At 35.2% G+C, this 21,779-nt stretch overlaps 1 protein-coding gene across 1 annotated transcript; it reads right to left on the minus strand.

Moving 5' to 3' along the window:
• Positions 1 to 2,954: 2,954 nt before the first annotated feature.
• LOC104902525 (antiviral protein MAP) lies at positions 2,955 to 5,504 on the minus strand. Its single transcript, XM_010690321.4, has 2 exons — positions 5,346 to 5,504; positions 2,955 to 4,217 (listed from the first exon to the last, which is right to left on the minus strand). The coding sequence occupies exon 2, from the start codon at positions 4,196 to 4,198 to the stop codon at positions 3,338 to 3,340; it is 861 nt and encodes a 286-aa protein (XP_010688623.1). The 5' UTR covers positions 4,199 to 4,217; positions 5,346 to 5,504; the 3' UTR covers positions 2,955 to 3,337.
• Between the last annotated feature and the right edge of the window lie 16,275 nt (positions 5,505 to 21,779).

Genomic DNA, 21,779 nt, shown 5'->3' on the forward strand with positions numbered 1-21,779 from the left:
GGGTTTGCATGTCTCTATTTGCAGTTGCAAAAATTTAATAAATTAAGATTTTAGGGTGTCGTTTTAACCCTTAAAGCTCTATTTTTCAGTCAAAATTTCATAAAAATGATCATAATATTCTATGTCTTTTTATTGTCAAATATGACCTCAACTTTGACCTTAACGACTAAAACGATTACTGAAACCTTAACGCAAATTAAAACATGTGAATCAAAGTAAAACTCTAGCCTATTCTAACTTAAATTAACACTTTACTTAGTTGAATTCTACAATAGAGAATAAAATCAAATTATAGTGGTACCATGTAGAATATCTGAAAAGTAGTGGTACCAAATAGAAAAACCAAAAGTACAATGGTACCAAATGGAATATCCCAATAATTATTTATGTTGGACTTGGCCTCAAACTAAAGTGGCGTGCTAAGTTCAATGTTTAAACAAGTCCAAATTTTAATTTGCCGAATATTTTTAAGGTCGTCAGCCGTAATTCAAACTATTAATGTTACTTTTATTAGTGACAATAACAATAAAATCATAGCATATTGTTGGATAAGTTACTTTTATTTTCACTTTAGGTCATATTTGTAATTGTATGATTATGAGTTTGTGACTCATAATGAGACCCTTTGAAAGTTGGAGGATATCACATTTATGATAGACTATATTGTATGAGGTTTATAATAATCCGTCGGTTCTTATCTTTTTTCGTATATGGAATATAAGAAAAAACAAAGGTAAATATGCTTTTTGTATTTCTCTTGTACTTTTTTGAACTTCTCTCTTATTTTGGAACTTTTCTCGTACTATTTGCACTTTTCTCTTACTCGTTCAAATAAAGTAATTTTCTCCTATAGGAAGAATTTTCTAAAATATCTCAATGGAGAAAGTAGGAAGAACAAAAAAAGAGAAGTAATCGTTCATACTTAGACACATGCTCCATGGATGCATGAGATCCATCACATAAAGTAAATTAGTATATAACTGATGGGAAGGGGACACATTTACAGAAATAGAACTTAATTGTTAAACCAAGACATTGTTGTGCAGGGTGAGAAGTTCTTTTCTGTACAGGATACGCGATATCTTTTTATAAATTTTATTTATAAATACTCTCAAAATACCAAAGGTTAAAGATAGTCATGTCAGATGTTATTGAATATATTTGATGTTATTACTACCACTTTCGGATATCAAGTAACATTTATTATGGTATATTAAATTAAACCTTAAAAGATTTGATTTACGCTTTAACATGATGGCCCAATATAGCCAACATAAACATAACCCCCATTAAGCGAATTCAACAAAGGTCAAAGTCATCAAAGGAAGATCGTCAAGGTTATCAAGAGATGAAAGTCAAAGGCAATAAGAGAACAGTAATCAAAGGAAGATAATCAAAAGATGGTTTTACATAAAGATAAACGTGCACTAGAGAATAACAGTTATTCAGTGCAGAAAACGGTTGAGATTTGAATTACATACGATTCAAATGTTTTCCCTCCTAAGCATGCATGGAAGTTATATGTCAGTTTCTCTATAAATAGAGAAACAACCATCAAGAAAAGAACAAGAACAACTCATCAAAACACTAGCATTTCTTTCCTTAGCGTATCTTAGCGTTAGCATAATCCAACCCCCCCCCCCCTTTTTTTTTTTGATTAGGAAATTAAGTTAGCCCAAGAGCTAACCCCTACCAGGCTACTAGCCTGTAGGAACTACCAACACATTGGCTGGTAAGGCATGCATAGCATGTTAAGGAAATACCCCAACATAATGCTGGGGGTAAGGATCGAACCCTTAACCTCAAGGGCCAAGGGGGAGCGCTCTACCCACTTGAGCTAGCTCCTATCCTTAGTCCAACCCCCTTATGGGGTTATAGTTTAGTTTCTTTATATTTAGCTTTGACATCCGAGCATGTTCTGGCGTCATTAGTCAAGATCTCAAATTCTCCGATTGAAGCAAGAAATCATGGAGGTAAAAGCCTTCGTGTTTCCCCTCTAGTTGTCCAACCTGGCTAATCCTATATTCCTATGTGTGTTGTAAAATCAATCTCTGAGTTTATGGCATGTATGGGAATTCTACACTTTAATTAAAAGTGTGATCATTGTTTGCTCTACTTATTACATTTTGCCTGAATTTCATTTGTCGTAGTTTGATCATTAATTAAATTGCGATAGAGTATGTTAGCAAGGTTTTATTTAATTAAAACCGGTAACAGCCATGGACTAAGTCTCTCAAGACATTCAATACTAAATTATTGGATGTCCATTGGCTTGTTTGCAAAGTCAACGAATTGATTTTGCACCAACAAATGTATACTTTCAAAATGTTAACTTTTTATAAATTTTATTTATAGATACCAAAAGATATCACTGATTAAACTTTTATATTGAAATACGTGGAAATCTTAGTGTTGCAAGCAAATCGGAACGAAGTTAGCACTAGTTAGAGCTAGAGTTTAACAACTTGTTAAGAAGAAAATTAGTGATTTGATATGATGTGGATAAGGCATCTATGGGGATCTTTTTTTGTTTTAGTACTTGGTCTTATATAGACATAGTTGACCTAATTGTTTATACTAGGGTGTTTCATAAAAGTCGTCTAGTTACTAAAAAGGGCTCCTTTCATGATGATATTTTTACTTACCAAAGTAGAGTACGAGATGCAATAACCATAAATTTTACAGTTGATACATTTATTTAGGCCACTTAAAGGTACATGGATATCTTCACAGCAAAGTGAGAGACAATTGGGGGTGTTTGGTAAATGGCTTTTTGCTTGGCTTTTGGCTTTTAGCTTTTTAGTTTGGTCAAACAGCCAAAAATATGTTTGGTTTGTGGCTTTTTTGTTGGCTTTTCAGCCAAAAGCCAAAAGCTACTCCAAGTAGTTTTTCTTCCTTGGTTGTTGGCTTTTTAATAATAAAATTACAAATATACCCTTATGGCATAAGTTGGATGAAAAAAATCAATGCCCATAATGGTCATTTCATAGTTTAACAACCAAATACAATTTTACCAAACATGTTTATAAAATAAAAATAGTCAAACTGCCAACACAAACATCCAATACAAACAGCCAGTCAAACCAGCCACACAAAACAGCCAACAACCAACCGCCAACCGCCAATTACCAAACAAGGCCAATAAGATAGTAGTAATACTAACAGTGGTACTTAATTATTATATGATGCACCTAATGGATTGATTGGTGCGCAACTGCCCACATAAGGGAAGGTACTATAAGTAACGGCAAGGTTTCCATCGATGATGAGCCAAGCATCAAACAACAGAGGCCATGAATATGAAATAACAACGTAACAATGCTGATCGTTGAGCCTGTTACTTTTTTGCCTTGATAAGGCCTAAGTGATTCCTTATCTGAGACACCTGATTCACCGTTGTCGGGTGTCCAGTAGATTGTAAAAATACAAGCGGTGGGCTTAAAGTTGTACACCCTGTTTCAGCATCTGCTTTATGTATGCGTTCAGAGATTGTACTCCACCTATTCTCATACTCTAACATTAATGGTGGCGGTATCACACCAGCACTATCAGCGATCAAATTCTCAATGTATTTGAATCGTGCTGCCTCCGCAACCATTTGAATAGCAATAAGGAAGAACCTAGCCTCGATTCTTCCCTCCACATTGTCCTTGCCATACACTGATGTGATTGCAAATTGCAGTTTATTAACGCTCAATTCAAGGTGATCTCTACCAATGTTAGCAGCTCTAGAAAGCTCAGTATAGCTGCCTCCAAAAGAAGTTGTCCTTTCAAGTTTTCGCCCTCTGAAGAGACTGTCCTTGGCTTCCTGAGGAGTACCCTGCAGGAAGTTTGCACGAAATTGGCGGCGAGTAATTCTATCTTGATAACCCCACACATACAAGTCGATGGTATCCACTCCTAGTGTCACCCATTCAGTGTTGCTGTTCCTGAGCTCAACTTCAATGTATTTTGCTCCTGGGAGTGGACTCTTTCGAGCTGATTGTATACCACAAGGGCTTACTGGAGCTGCCATCTTGTTGCGCAGTCTTCTCATAAAAGCCTTGTAGCCACTATTACCGAATTCTGTTCTGAAGCCTACCGTGGATGTACTCTGCAAGCTCGAGCCTACTTCTTCTTCTTCCATTCTTGATGGCCTCACCAGCAACACCATCATAATGCACCATACCCATAATGCTAGCCTAAGTAACATCGTCATGTTCTTGCCTTGCTTTCACCTATAGAATAAAATATGTCAATTCAAATCACATAATATTACTATCAAGGATGTCTTCGCCCTAATGGTTAAGATTAAGGTGTTGTTAACGTTAGGTCATAACTCATAAGTTCAAATCCCCCTCCCCTTCTTTGTACTTTGCACTGCCTTCGTGGCTCATACGGATCAACAACAAAAAAATCGCATAATATTACTTGTTATTCAGGAGTAATAGCTTACCTAAATCTATTTATTGTTTTAAAAGTTTAATTGGGGGATTCTTATATAAGTTGTACGAGTATCTTCATTGTATTGTGTGATGGCTGAGTATTAGATTGAATCTTAAAATATAAGAAATTTCTTATGATAAATTTCTTCTCCCACCAAAAGAAATAAAAGATGAAATTCTAGATCTACTATTTTACCAATAGAAAGGAGATAATTAATTAGGCTATCTTAAAAAGGAGAAGAAATGTTATAACTATTAAATTTCAGTTACGAGTTTTTGGTGTGACTATTTTTTTAATAAAAAAATAACGTGAACATGAACATCTCATACTCCCACATTAGTCATGAAGAAGTGAGGGCCAAGTGATGTAAATCATGTGATGCCACCTTATTTGCAGAGAGAATAACCCGTAACAAAGTAAATAAAATAATGCCTATTTGGTAAAGATATTGATTATTGAGACCTTTCATCCTAGCTAAAACACCAATGCATAGATGGTGTACACGTCTGTATGGTAAGCAAGATGCGCATATGTACATAGCTAACAAGCCAAAAGTACATCAATAACAAGTCAAATGAATACATGTATATGACTAACAAGCCAAATAAACATATGTAATCTCTGTTAGTATATATTTTCATTGGTGTTATTCTTTATGTTCATAACCTAGTGTTTGTGTTCATCGTGCATACCTTTTTCACCATACGAACGTGTGCACCTACTAATTTACACTAAAACACGCCAAAAAAAATCCAATTTATAAGAAGATATAGGAAAATAGAACACAACTATTAAAAACCTTAATTACGAGACTACTGGGAACACTCTTTTCTAGTCACTACAAAACAGAGTAGAATAAAACTAATGAAAAGCTTAACAGTGTAAGAAAAAACGAGAAGCTTAAAGTTAGCTCAACAAACCTTTGCGCCACCAGCCCACCGCTCAATAATCTACTAGTTGCACTGCTGCAGCCTGCAGCCTGCAGGATATGACGACAAGAAAGAGAAAAATTGGATATGTTTTTGAGAAAAAGCGATAGGCTATGCAACACCATCGCTGGCTATAAATAAGCGACCATATGCATAAAACAAATTTCCATATTTCACCCTATTTAATGCATAATGATAACACTAAAAATCTACTTGACGTTATGGTTAATTTTCTACTTTTGCTAACTTTCTTTCTACTTTTTCCCAAGATAGCTAATATTATACTCCCTCCGTCCCAAAATATAGTTCCCATTTCTATTTTGGGAGTCAAATTTTAAAAACTTTGACCAAATATTCTTACTAATGTATACAAAAAAACATATTCATGAGGGGTCTTGTTAGATTCGTCTCAATGTATAAATTTGTAATATCAACTTTTTCTATTTTTTTATAATAAGAAATAGAAAATATCGTAGGTCAAAGGTACGTCTTGGAGACTGTGCAAAATGAAATGGGAACTATATTTTGGGACGGAGGGAGTAGTTTACGATGGAGGAGAATATACTTCCTTTGTTTTCAATCATTCCCTCTATTCCTTAATAAACTTTCTGTTTTTCATTTTCACGTTTGCCAATATATATTCTGTATCATTAGTTATATATTACTCCCTCCGTCCCATATTATAGTGCCTGATTCTATTTTTTCACGTTTATTAAGGTAAATAGAATCTAAGAGAAAGGTAAAGAGTGTTTGTGTATTGAAAATAAATGTATGGGGAAAAGCTGATTTTAGGAGAGAGAAGTGACCATATGTGGTGAAAGAGCATTAAATGCATGACTCATTCAACCCTTGAGGCTATGTTTAGTTCACCTGAAATTTTCTGATCTGAACTTATCTGATCTGATCTGAACTTATTTTTTCTGATCTGATCTGATCTGAACTTATTTTTTCTGATTACAAGATCTTATCTTTTAGATTTTGCTCAATATATAAGAAAAAATATAATCATGTGGGGTCTTGTTTGATTCGTCTCAATGAGTACTTTATTAATATTCAATTATTATAATTTTTACTAATATGTAATGAAAGATATAATGATTTTTAAATGTAAGCATGATCTGAACTGATCTGATCTGAACTTATTTTTTTTGATCTGATCTGATTAGATCTGAAATAAGCAAAAATAAGGTGAACTGAACATAGCCTGAGTTGAATAAACAAAGCAAAAAAACTATTTCCAAGAAGCAAATAAATAATGGTGGCACAATTTTTCTAGGAAAATCATGGAAATGTGTGGAATAAAAAATGGAAACAAGAATTATATTTTGGGACACCTTAAAAGGAAAGAAGCACTATAATATGGGACGGAGGGAGTAGTAAAACTTACACTCCATCTTAAATGAATTACTAGTAACATTTGGTATTATTTGTAAGAAGTAAAATATTTAATTATTGATAGTATTTTGTTACGACGTTATGGAGGGAGTAAAAGTTTTATTTTCATAATGTACATAATAAGACAAATCAAATAAGAATCTATATGAATAAGTTTTTTCTTATATATTGGAATTTTTTTTTGCAAATGAATAGTGTCAATTTTGAATTGGGAAGTCAATTGCGGAATTGAGAGAGTACTTGCATCTTTTAAGAATTTGCAATATTCACTTGCTTGCATTTGACTACCTTTGGTGATTTATATGTAAGGCAAAACATAGCCATGTGAAATTTTGTTGAATTCTTCTCAATGTATATTTTCAAAATATCTAATATTTATAATTTTGTCAAATCTATAGTTAGAGATATAAAGGCTTAAAGTTATGCATTAAAAAACTTGAAGTCTCAAAAGTTGCAAGTAAAAGAAAACGGGGTGATACATTGAAACAATGGCAAAAACATTTTTGATGATATTAATATTATTTGGATATTTGATGAATCCTATATTAAGTGAATTTTCACCTGTATTTAACACCTTAATTTTACATATATTTCCTATCATATGCTCTCTCCCTTTTGATTTAAAAAGATGAAAAGAAAAACACATGTAATAGAAGAGAGATACACTAAACCAAACTAATTTATGTGAAACTTTGCAAAATATAGAAAACATACAATTATAATAGTATGTAGGAAGTATTGAAGTTCGTATACAAACATCTTTCGCTTTCTCCTTTTTTAGATTGACCGAGTGTACGCCTAAATTATTTTTTTAGGTAGGTAAGATGAAGAACCCTACTTAGTGGGTACTTTGCTCAAGTTTAACCAATCAGACTTGCAGGTCGAACTCCTTGAGAGGGGGAGGAGGGATAATAAGGTAAATTTCACCCTCCAAAAACCCCTAGTGGGGTTTGATCTCATGACCTTGAAGTCATGAGGCCAAACCTTTATCACTAGTTTGGTCGAGTGTACAACTAAATGTTGGGTTGCAAATAATGAATAAACGCAAAAAATTATTGTACCCTTGAGAATATTATTGTACAATGTACACTACATCACTAAAAACTAAAATTGGGTAGCAAATAATGAATAATGAATAATGAATAATGAATAAATGCAAAAGGTATGGGTTGCAAATAATGAATAAATGCATAATAAGAAGAGGAATGCGTTTTGAGTGTAACATGTTACACCATAAATTAGTGTGTATGTTCATATGTGAGAAGTTGAGAAATACTATAACTGTTTCATGTCATCATTGGAGTGCTTCATATTATTTTGGATTTGTTTTATGTCATTTTTCACCAAACTTTTATCATTTCCCCTATTTCAACTATTTATATACCTTATCATTATTACACAAACTAATATCATATATAAGAGAAATGATATTATTATTACTCATTTTTATATCAAACTTGTATCATTTTCACCTATTTATGTGTCAAATCTTTATATACGTATTATCATTATTACATAAACTGTTATCATTTGATAAAATAAATGATATCAATATTAGTTATTTTTATGTCATTTTTCAACAAACTTGTATCATTTTCCCTAAAGTCATCAATTCCATAATAATATCAATGAAACTTTTCACATTTCACACCACATCCAAAAAAAAAAACAGATCCAACTTCAATTAAATCAACTAACACCTTTCTATCTCCTGATCTATTTCGTCATCCACTAAGCACCACCACAAAATACTGCGTTGTTGCACCGCCGACTTCTTCCATCTTTCGACCACCAGCATCCCTTCCTCCAGCCTTCCGGAGGCTCGTTGCTATGCATCGACTATTACCACTACGAGAAGCTTGCTGATATGCATTGACTCTTACCTATGTTGCCTCAATTAGATTTAGAATTCCGCAACACGGAGGTGCATGAGGAGGTAGACTATTGCTAAGCCCTCGAATATGCTTGTTATAATCTATCTCTCTCCCTTCAAATTCACCTTCGCCTCCTCCTCGATTACTGCAGTCGTAGTAGCGATTCGTAGGACAATCAAAATCTGTAATATCCTTCATGATTGCTTTAAAAGGATTTAGCAGGCTACTCATTCCAACAAGATGCATCTTTCTTTAAGGGGGTTCATTTCCTTAGTTACTCCACAGTTAAACGTGCTTGGCTGGGAGTAGTCCAAGGATGAGTGACCTCCTAGAAAATTTCTCGGGGTACGCATGAGTGAGGACAAAATATGTCGGGAGAACTTGTGTTTGTTACTAAGGACACTTGTTGGCCCTGGATGCGCATTGGTGACGATATACTCGTCTCCGGAAGAGTTGGAGTGTTACAAATGGTATCAGAGCAATCCTGCAACCGCGTGTTGAGGAGACCCTATGCCCGTAAGGTCGAATATTATGAGTCCTTAGGCGTCTAGTAGGGGAGGATCCTGGGGCTGTATTGTCATAATGAGTGACCTAGAGGTCGTCAGACCAAATATCTGGAGTCTCCAACGATCAGTCTTCAGGGCGGGATATGCTTTATGCCGAATATGTGGAGTCCTTTGGCGCAATGAGGGTGTTGGTGTTCTCAAGTGGGGGGTATATGTAATACTCCTCATGATTGCTTTAAAAGGTTTTAGCAGACTACTCATTCCAACAAGATGTGTCTTTCTTTAATTTTAGAGAGCTCGTTTCCTTAGTTACTCTACAGTTAAGCGTGCAATGGCGGATCCAGGAATTTCCTTATGGTGGTTCACCACCAATTACCGTGCACTAAACCAAAATATTTTTCTAATAAATAATACTCCAAAATAAAGTTGTCATTGTGTCGGGGTTCAATCATGCGATGTACTAGCCATTAGGGGACTTGAAGTGAAGCTCACAGGAAAGTAATCCAATCTAATTAGCTGGTTGGAGGCGTGATACATATTCTTCTTTAGTGTGTATGGTAGACTCATAAGATAAGTAAATACACAACAAACAAAGTCAAACCCATAGCCCCAACTGTTAAGAAATATAATCTATACAAATATATTAAAAGGCGTGCGAAAGAATGTCTATGTGCCACGTGACGCTCTCCCTAGGGAGTTTTAGTTCATGTAATCCATGTACATTAAAAAAATTTAGAAATTGCATAGTATAGAATTTGATTCCAAGACCTCAAGTACATATACTAAAGTCTTAACCACTAGACTAAGTTATATTTAGTGTTATTATCATAAAGTGTTATATATTAATAAATGATTTTTTTCTTACCCGGGACATAGCCCGGGCCTAATAACTAGTTCGGATATTATTTTCTGTACTTCTCATTAATGTGCCAAAGCAATATTTATAATAACAAGTTCCTTAACCTATGCCTATAATCACGAAAAAGATATTCAGGAAACCTCCTAATCAATATATATATATAAAGGAGGAACTTTTCGGGAGCATAGAGCGCGCCACCTAGGATTGCCACGTCATCTTATTAATTTACAAATAATAAAATATAGATAATAAAATATAGAGATAATATAGATAATAAAATTTAGAGATAATAAAACTTTATTGCCACGTCATCTTATTAATTTACAAATAATAAAATTTAGAGACGTCATCTTATTAATTTACAAATAATAAAATTTAGAGACGTCATCTTATTAATTTATAGATAATAAAATTTAGAGATAATGTAGATAATAAAATTAGAGATAATAAAAATTTAGAGAGATAATAAAATTTAGAGATAATGACGTCATCTTATTAATTTATAGATAATAAAATTTAGAGATGATAAAAATCTAGAGATAATAAAATTTAGAGTTTGAGAGATAATAAAATTTGAGATAAGTTTGAGAGATAAGACTTTATCTATTTCAATATTTTTTAGTTTTATTAGAAATATAAACATATTTTCATATTATTTCAATTATTTTTTTCTGTTTGCGTTTCAATTGCTAAAGAAATATCTACACAACAATAAATTCAAATGATGAGAATCAAATTATCATTTGTTTCAACTGGAAAAAAAATCAAAGGAAACCTCATCAAAAATATCTCATGGTCATATCCCAAATAAATTATCTAATTGCACAGTCATCTTATTAATTTAGAGATAATAAAATTTAGAGTTTGAGAGATAATAAAAGTTAGAGTTTGAGATAAGAGTTTATCACTCTAACGGCTATGATTCACTCTACTATAAATATGCATGTTTAGCTAACAATTGACCATTTTCATATACTTACAACACTACAACTTACAACAATGGCTCACCAATATTCTGATCCATACTTATCACGAGAAGCAAGAAAAAGACGTCGAACGATAATTAACCCATAATTTATTCAAGATTATACTCTTTCATACCTATAATGGTATGAATTTTACTAGCTTTATGAATCAACTATGCAAATCAGAATCTCTTATGCAATTTCATAGCCAATAATCCATCTAACTATTAACATAAAGTAAAGGTAATATTGACAATTAAAGTTGTTTTTTTTTTACTAAAAGTTGATTGGTCCAAATAGATAAGTAAAACTGCCCAAAGTGCGCGAGGGAGCAGGGTGCTTTGGGTGAGGAGGTTAGCGCTCCGCTAGGATCTGATGCAGTAGCAGAGGTGGAAAATCATTTTCCACCCATTACTTTCTCCATAGGGGCAGGTGAAGCTCCAAAGAAGGTGAAGAAGGGTGCTAAAAAACCTCGGCAGGTAGTGCCACGTACTGTTGCTCAACCTGCGAATGGCATGGAGTTTTGTAAAAGAAAATCCAGTTGGCTGGAAAGTGAGATGGATGGTGATGATACTAGGATGGATGAGATGGATATACATGGGAAGAAACAGAAACTGAGTAGCGATATTTTTGACGGGAATTTATGTTCCTTGACAGTAGCGGAGGTTGGACAGCACCAACCCCGCGAAGACCAATGAAAATTCTGAGCTGGAACTGCCAAGGGCTTGGCAATCCTTGGACAGTTAATGCCCTCCGCGAGTGGTGTTGGAGGGAGAGGCCGCATATTGTTTTTTTGATGGAAACTATGATTAGTGCAACTAAATTGGAACGAGTTCGTAACATGTGTGGTTTTGCGAACGGTGTGTGTTTAAGTAGTAATGGCAGGGCTGGTGGTATGGGTTTTTGGTGGAGGGATATTAATGTTATTCCTTTTTCTTTTTCGACTCATCATTTCATTGCGGATGTCTGTGATAACAGTAATAACCTAAGTTGGAGAGCGGTAGGCATTTATGGTTGGCCCGAGCGTGAAAACAAACATAGAACTTGGGAAATGCTAGTGAGAATAAAAATGATGAGCGATGTCCCATGTATAATGTTTGGGGATTTCAACGAAATTCTGGCTCAATGTGAGAAGGAAGGCGGGGTTCCAAGAGGAGAGCGTGAGATGGATGCTTTTCGGGATGCAGTAGATAGATGTCGGGTTTGTGATTTGGGTTATCAGGGGAGCCCTTTTACTTGGAAGCGAGGGAATAATCTCACAACCTTGGTGAGAGAAAGACTAGACCGTTTTCTTGCGGATATCAACTGGTGCAATCTCTTCCTAAACTATATGGTTCGACATCTGGCCCAGTATAGATCGGATCACGCCCCGATCCTACTGTCGACATGGAGCCCTCATGATAGAGGCCGAAACTGTAAGCAATTCCGTTTCGAGGCTTTGTGGTTGTCGAAGCCAGAGTGTGGTGAAGTGGTGTCACAGGCTTGGGAGCATAGTAGGGGTGAGCATATGGACACTCGTATAGGGAAATGTGCGGAAAAATTATCTCAATGGGCAGCAGGGAGTTTTGGCAACATTAAGAAAAAGATTCGGGATACTGAAAAGAAGCTAAAGGAGGCCCAAACTCGTGTCCCGGATGCGGTTATGTTACGTTCCTGCTCAGATCTCTCTCATGAACTGGATGAACTCCATAGACAAGAAGAGTCGTTTTGGTTTGCCAGGGCACATGCAAATGAGCTACGGGATGGCGATAAAAATACAACATACTTCCACCAGAAAGCAAGTCAGAGGAAGAAATATAATGCGATTTCGGGGTTATTTGATGACAATAATATCTGGAGAGAGTCAGAGAAGGACTTAGAGGAAATTGTTACTAGCTATTTTAGAAACCTTTTCTCTACTGATAGTCCTGTGAATGTAGAGCAAGCCCTCGAGGGACTTGGTACGCGGGTTACGGGAGAGATGAACACCATGCTGAATATGGAGCCTACAAACGAGGAGATCACAAATGCGTTATTTCAAATGCATCCAAATAAAGCCCCTGGTCCCGACGGTATGCATGCTTTATTTTTTCAGAAATTTTGGCATATTATTGGGCATGATGTTATTGCTTTTGTGAAAAATTGGTGGAGGGGCTCTGTAGGTTTGGAGGAGGTGAATAAAACTTGTGTGGCTCTAATTCCGAAATGTGCAAACCCAAAGCGCATCACGGAATTTAGACCCATTAGTTGTTGTAATGTAATCTATAAAATTCTCTCTAAAACTCTTGCTAACAAACTGAAACCGCTGTTGGGTGACATTATTTCTGAGAATCAAAGTGCGTTTATCCCGAAGAGATTAATTACTGACAATGCTCTAGTTGCTTTTGAGATTTTTCATGCTATGAAACGGAAAGGAGAAGGTAAAGATGGGTCTTTTGCTCTGAAATTGGATATGAAAAAAGCATATGACAGAGTGGAATGGTGTTTTCTGGAAAGAGTAATGCTCAAATTGGGATTCAGTGAATCATGGGTGTCGAAAATAATGTGCTGCCTTTCTAGTGTGTCTTTTGCTTTTAAGATTAATGGAAAGGTGTCTGGGCATGTTATTCCCTCTAGAGGTCTCAGACAGGGGGACCCTATATCTCCGTATTTATTTCTCATGGTGGCTGATGCTTTTTCTGCTCTTATTAATCTAGCTGCTCATCGGAACCTTATTCATGGGGCAAAAATTTGCAATGGAGCTCCGAGGGTCTCTCATCTTTTCTTTGCTGATGATAGCCTTCTTTTTGCTAAAGCTTCTGTTAACGAATGTTCTGTGTTAACTGATATTATCAGAAAGTATGAAAGAGCATCTGGACAATGTGTAAATCTTGATAAAACAGATGTGGTTTTTAGCAAATGTGTGACTACTACTCGCAGACACGAAATTGTGCACATTTTAGGAGTAAAAGAAGTACCGAAGCATGAAAAATATTTGGGGCTCCCTACAATTGTTGGAAGGTCGAAGAAGACTATTTTCGCCTCTCTAAAAGAAAGAATCTGGAAGAAAGTTCAAGGGTGGAATGGGAGTTTACTATCGAAGCCCGGCAAAGAAGTTTTGATAAAAGCAGTGTTGCAGGCCATCCCTACTTACATGATGGGTATTTTTATGATTCCGGCAGGGGTCATCGATGAGATACATTCCATGTTAGCTCGGTTTTGGTGGGGCTCAAATGGTGAACAAAGAAAAATGCATTGGTGTACGTGGGAGGCGTTATGCAAGCCTAAAGCTATGGGTGGAATGGGCTTTAGAAATCTCCACATTTTTAATCAGGCCTTGTTAGCAAAACAAATATGGCGGCTCCAGGCAAACACTTCGTCGCTCCTTCACAAAATTTTAAAAGCCCGCTACTTCAAACATTCTGATATCCTTCATGCCAATAGAGGTTTCGACCCAAGTTTCTCGTGGCGAAGTTTATGGGGTGCAAAATCGCTGCTGTGCGAAGGCCTCAAATGGCGTGTTGGTGATGGCCGTAATATAGATGTATGGGAGGATTCTTGGATTTGTAATGTGGATGTAGCCCCTGCCCCCGTCTCAATAGACGCAAAAGAAAGAATAAGTTGTGTGGCAGATTGTATTAATGAGGATGGGAAATCATGGAACACTCACATTATATCCTTGTGTTTTTCGGAGGAAGATGGTAAGGCCATCCTTAAAACTCCGTTATCTTTGTTCCACGCACAAGATAAGCGGTACTGGAGCTTGACGAAAGACGGAATGTACACGGTGAAATCCGGTTATTGGTTGGGGTTATTGGGTACACACGCAGCTCATGATACTTCCCACGACTTGTGGCGCTATGTATGGAGTCTGGGAGGTCCTCCAAAACTATCTCACTTTGTTTGGCAAGCCTGCAGGAATAACATGGCAGTGAAAGAAATTCTTTTCAAGCGCCATATAGCACAGGATGAATTATGTCAATGCTGCGGTATCGAGGCTGAGTCTATTAATCATGTTCTCTTCGAATGTGAGACCATGAGTGAGGTGTGGGAGAACCATAAGCATCGCCGGTTGATACTAGCGGCACCCGAAGGTTCGTTTGCGTCCAAACTAGTGTGGTGGATGAATCATATGAGCAGGTCAGCAGTACGTGAAGTGATGACGGTAGCCTGGGCAATGTGGTTCTGTCGAAATAAGCTCATCTATGCTCACGAAGCTATGGACAAACAAGTGATGGCCACGAATTTTTTACGGCTCGTTGAGGATTACAACACTTATGCCCAGAAAGTATTTTCGCCTACTCTCCCTCGCATGAATGCAGGTTTGTCAGCTGCTATGTGGCAAAAACCACCTCCTGGAGTTACAAAAATTAACGTGGATGCTCATATACTGGCTGGGCAATATGTGAGTATGGGTGTTGTGGTGCGTGATGCTTCAGGTAGTGTACAAATGATGGCTACCAAGCGACTTGCGAGTGGGGAAGACTCCACGATGGCGGATGCGGAAGCTGCCCGGTACGGGCTGCTTGTTGCACGAAGAGTGGGCTATGACAAGGTGTGGCTGGAGAGTGACGCTCTGGCTGTGGTTCAGGCAATCCATAAAGATGATGATGGTTGCTCCCCTCTATGGCTGATTTATAATGATATTAAAATGATGTTACGTTCTTTCTCTAGTAGTCTTTTTTCACATGTGAAAAGGACCGGAAATACTGTAGCCCATTTGGTGGCAAGATGGGATACACATGGTGTCTCTGAACTTATTTGTATGGATCCCCTTCCGCAAAGTATTATTACTTTGGCGGAATATGATTTGCAATGAAATCCAGTCTAATTTCCGCTCAAAAAAAAAAAAAAAAAAAAAAGTGGTGATTATTGCAATGGAAAAAGAACAGATGAAGTATGTAAATCAAATCGTGTTGAAAAATCTCATTTTACAGTCACACAAAATCAATAATGTTAAGAAAAAATAACAAAAAAATATATATAAAACAACCCGTGCAACGCACGGGCTTCAAAACTAGTAATATAAATATTGCTTTGGCACATTAATGAGAAGTACAGAAAATAATATCCGAATTATATTTCTTTACACCAACTCCCACGAGGGATAGATTATTGATATCATAATTCGTCTAATTATTGCTGATTTGCTGTTAGCAGCCGCTAGCCTCGCTCTAGTGGATCAGTGAAATGAATACAATAATATATATAGTGATATAACCAAATAATTCCATAGGCCCATCTTAATTAATGTTATTATGACCCTCTTTTAAGAAAAATAACAAAAACTAAATTTATGACTTATTAGTACTGCCGTATCCTTAATGGCTAGCTGTCCATTGGTTGAGTATTAAAAAGACGTGATATTAGGGGAAAGCCTTCGCGCATATTTCCTGATTTGGTATTAAAGTAGTTATTGGGTCCGCGTTATGTATCGGATAGAGTTGTAAAAAAATGATTTGATTCGACAATTCGACTTGAATTTGTAATGACTTGTAATTGACTTGCACCTGAAATTTGGTAAATCAGGTCTTCTGTAACTTGACCTGTACCCAACCTGATAACAACTGATACTTGATCTTAACTCAATACTCTATGGCCTGAAGTGAACCGACACCCATTCAAAAAAGACCGATAACCGAAGTGATTTGACCTGACAATGATCTGAACCCAATTCGACACTTGACATGATTAGAACCTGAAACCGGTTATAACTCGACACAACCTGTTATGTCCCGACCTGTTGCGAACAATTACTTGATTCAGACCTGTTGCGACCTGGTACATGGGTTTACCCGACTTGTTGTTATATGTTACTTGATTTTACCCGACTTGTTAGATTTTGATAACTCGACTTGTTATTAACTTCACCACATAGTAACATAAATTATAAACTAACACTACTGCAAAAAGGCATATAATCAGATGAACTATTTAAGCATTGATTTTCAATGAAATCTTAAATAATGATAGAATTTTGAAGTAGTGCCACACAACCCGAAGCCAAGTATGGCAAACCCAATTATAACACAACCCGATAACTATCAACCTGAACTTGACTCGAACTCTACCCAAAGCATTATTCTCTTGACCTGATGAGTATCCAACCCATACATGACCTGAACTTGAATGCACCCGCTACATACATGCAACAAACCCGACCTTACATCACATGACCACAAAAGATGACCTGTCCCGAAATTGATCTTGTCGAACCCTACCGAATCTGAAAGAAGAAACAAACCGAGGCAGACCCGATTGAATTACTCGACCTGCACCAACATGTTTGATTTAATGACTTGGCACGACCTCGCCGAACATGACTACTTGAAACCTGAGATGGCCAAACCTGAACCCGACTCGAGTAAATAAATCGACAGCTCTAGCCCCGAGTAAGAAAAATTTTCATTTATTAATGATAACACTAAAATCGAAACACTATTTGGTCTGGTGCGTGGTTAAGACTTTACTATATGAAATTAAAGTCATGGGATCAAAGCCTATACTATGCAATTATTTTTTTGTTGTACAACCATTATATAGAGTAAAAAGTACAAAAAACCAAATATAAGTGAATATCCTTCACCCCCTACTTCTTTCCACTAATGTTTTGATGGACGTAAACTTTTAAGTGGTTAAATTGCTTTAGGTGATATATGGTTATCTAAACAAAAGTTGATATAATTAGTTGGTTATACAGTTTTATAAGGTGGTCATTGTAAAAAAAAACATTGTTTTTAGTCACCAAAAAAAGATGGACGAGAAGAGATGGGGTTGTTGGGGCAAGAAAAGGAGTATAACGTGTTTCACTTTCAGATAAATACTAGTTCTTGTCCTGGGTGATACACCTCAAATCATTTACCAATGTGTATTTGAAGTTTTAAAGCAAAAACTTGAGTGAAGTGGAACAAAGGTTGGGTTCTAGTGAGAACCCTCTTATGGAGAGAACCGTGAGAATCACTTAAAAAGAGCAAAAACTTCCTAAAATGAGCAAAAAAATTAACAAATGAGCAAAAAACATAAAATGAGTAGAAAACATTAAGTTATAAAAAACGTAAAATGTACAAAAATGTAAAAGAAGAAAAACGTAAAATGAGCATAAAAATGTTCAATGAGAAAAAAAAGTAAAATGAGCAAAATGTAAAATGAGCAAAAACGTTGATAAATGAGCACAAAATTGTTAAATGAGCAAAACCATAAAATAAGTGAAACAAAAAATGAGCAAAAATGTTATGAAATGATCAAAATCTTCGTAAAATGAGGAAAAAATGAGTGGTTCTCACCATAAGGGTGGTTCTCATATGAACTTAAACATATATATATATTATATATATATATATATATATATATATATATATATATATATATATATATATATATATATATAATTATATATATATATATATATATATATATATATATATATATATATATATATATATAATTACAAAGAATATAATACAATCTTATTTTTGAAATTTATGTTATTGTGTAAGAATATAACCGATACAATTCAATGGTATGATAGTGTTAACTACAAAGCTTATAAAATTCGAAGAGCTTTTTTTTTTAAAAAAAATTAGAGTACTGAGAGGTAGAAGACGCTATTATTAGCATTAGCATAATGCATATTAATATATACTCATTTGTATATAATTGTTCTAAAACTAGAAATATTATATTGTCTTTAAATAATTTTTTTCCCAACAAAGACCAACATGAGATTATAGAATATTTGGTGAGTGAGTTAGTAACTCAAATGAGATGTCATGTTTCGAGTCTTGAACCACACATTTTTATGGTTTGATGTCTCATTTGATTAATTGGGAGAGAGAGAGTACATGTAGCAACATGACATATTTTTACTTTGAGCTTTAGATATAGATATAGATAGGTTTACCGTTTATGTAGTACTAATTTGCTTTTAGATAAAAATCAAGATTGACCTAATCGGTTGGAGGCTCTCCTTCTACTATTGTGAAAAGAGTTTTATACAATAACAGCGGAGGAGAACCAATCCATAATCTTTGATGATATACCGGATAATGAAAACTCTCAAGACTTTGCCCTAGCGTTGATTGGAAAGGTTGTGACAGTAAGGTCGTTCAATTTCGAAGCGCTTAAACGTACTCTAAATCAGGTTTGGGCGATTTCCAAAGGGGCACTATTTCGAACCATTGAAAACAACCTCTTTGTGGTCCACAATAGTAGAAGGAGAGCCTCCAACCGATTTGATAAAAATCTAACCATGCTGTTATCGGCAAAGTCTTGAGAATTTTTTTTTATATAAAAAGGAGAGAAATAGAAGAAAAACGCACAGCACGCTGAAAACTAGAAGAAAAAAGGAAGAATAGAACACCTAAAACTTGCTGTGCGTTTTTCTTCTATTTCTCTCCTTTTTATATAAAAAAAAATTTAAAAGGCCAAACTTTCAGAATTTTTGGGCCCTAGACGGGCTCTCTCGCCCAAGGCCGAGCCTGATATTAATGTTAAAAGTTGTGTAATAAAAACTCATATGATATAATAGAAGAAAATAGAGGAAGTACTAGATTTATTTTCGCTGGGGGAAGATTAGAACATATTTTTTGTTTTAAATTCTTTTATGATTATGGAGTATTTTTTTGTACGATGGTTGTTGGACTATTGACCTTTTCCTTATCAAAAAAAAATAAAAGTGTTTTGGTAAAATACGTTATTGGAAGTTAAATGCAAAATAAATGCAAAAGTCAAAAGTTGATTAAATAGGTAATAAAACCATTTTGAAGCTGGTAAGTCCAAAAGCCATTCATCATACAATTTTTCGATTCTTTGACCATATAAAAAAGTCAAAAGGCAATAAAAAAGCCACCAAAAGTCATGAACCCAGGCCCAGCACCCCCTTTGTCTTAGCAACTATTCCCTCCATCTCTTAATATAGTGTCTACTTTATTTTTGGTGGGTCAAACTTTTAAAATCTTTGACCGAATATTCTCATTTGTATATACTTCTTCCGTTTCAATTTAGATGTTACACTTTTAAAATCACGGACTCCTGGACAATTTTTGGAGAGGAGAGAGATAGAGAAAGAAAACAAAAGGGTCCCATGTGATAGGAGAGAGATAGAGAGAAATTATTACCTAAAATGAAAGTCAACATCTAATTTGAAACTTCTTAAAATAGAAAGTGTAACATCTAATTTGAAACGGAGGAAGTATAAAAAAACATATTCATGTGAGATCTTGTTATATTCGTCTCAATATGTAGTTTCATAATATCAACTTTTTATATTTTTTTATTAAAACGAAATTGAAGATATTAAAGGTCAAAGTTACGTCTTAGAGACCGTGTAAAAAAGAAACAAGCACTATATAATGGGACGGAGGGAGTAGTTGCGAGAGGTTAGTGAATTTTGCGAGGGGGCATTCTGGTCTTTTAAAATATTAAACACACAAGAGTTTTTTTAGGAGATATGAGAGCTTATTTTGGAACCACGTGAGTATTTGGTATCATGTGATTATCAATTAAACACTTTCTAAAAAAATTTAGAAGATTATAGAATTTGTACCAATATATATATATATATATATATTTTTTAAAGAAACGAATCGAAGCGACATAGGGCTGAATTTCAGTGGCTCGTGGCAGCAAGGCCACTCTGCCACTTACAATACCCCGTCGCGTATTTAAGTCGTCTGCAAAGGATTCAACCCGCCGCTCGGTAGGAATTGTACTTCAAGGTGGCCCTTAGTATTGTAAGATCATTTTTTTTTATAAAACCAAAAATATCAATTAAAGCACTTTTTGTGTTAAAATGACCTCTTCCGAACACCCAACAATTAATGATATAAACCCACTTTTCTCTCTAGCAACCCCTCTTTTCTCCTTTTCCTTCATCAGTTAGGAGTTGTCATGGATACTTTCATTCATGGTGTGTACGTACTTCTCTCTTATTTTCAGTTTTTAGTTTGTCCTATTATTTTCTTGAATAAGTTCGTCTCTTTTATGAGAGTTTCTCGTGCCCAGATATGAAAAATTTGGTCTTCTCTATTGTGGAGATCTCCTTCTCTCCTATGTAAGTTGTGAGTTTAGTTTGTTTCTTTATAGATTTTAAAAATTGTTCTCATTGGTTGAAGTTCAATATGAATGTATTGGAAGATCGGATGCAATCAACATGGTTAGATTAAGAATATTCTTTTCCAAACTATATCAAAATGATTAACAATTTCATTAATAACTGCTTGAGACAGCATTATAAAGGACCTATTTGATCTTATTTGATTGTATTTTGTTGTTCTCAATAACTGTAGACTATCGTAGATGCCATTTGACATTCATGAATGAATTTCCTTTTTTAAGAAATAACAACCATATTATTAGAAATAATAAACGCATAAAAGATAAACAAGATAATATTTGTTTATTGGGAGTCAATTTTGGACTCCCACGTTTGCTCGTTTAGTGGTTGGGAGTTTCTGCCTCCGTTGCAATTAATCTTTACAGTTTTTGCTCCCTACTTCAAGGAAAAGTGAAGAACGAGATAAGCATCAATATACAAATAGACAAATACTTCATAAATGTGAGGGGGTAAATAGACAAAAAATAGTTGTAAAGAGAAATTGTCTTTAGCTAAGGATGGTCGTCATTCGTTCCAGAAATGGATTATTGGATAAAGCCATAATGAAGGCCCAACCCTTGGAAAATTAGCAAAGCCACCTCAAACTTGCGATTTGGAGCCTAGCTACTAACTAGCCAATGCCAATTTTGCGTGGTTATGGCAGGTAACCAATTTTTTTTTTTTTAGATTTGCAATCATACTAGTTAATTTATAAGCTATGCTCGATTGTTTTCTATTTAAATATAGGATGAATATCTAATTATTACATTTTGAA

The sequence above is a fragment of the Beta vulgaris genome, chromosome 9, assembly GCF_026745355.1.
Source record: "Beta vulgaris subsp. vulgaris cultivar EL10 chromosome 9, EL10.2, whole genome shotgun sequence".
Lineage (NCBI taxonomy): Eukaryota > Viridiplantae > Streptophyta > Magnoliopsida > Caryophyllales > Amaranthaceae > Beta > Beta vulgaris.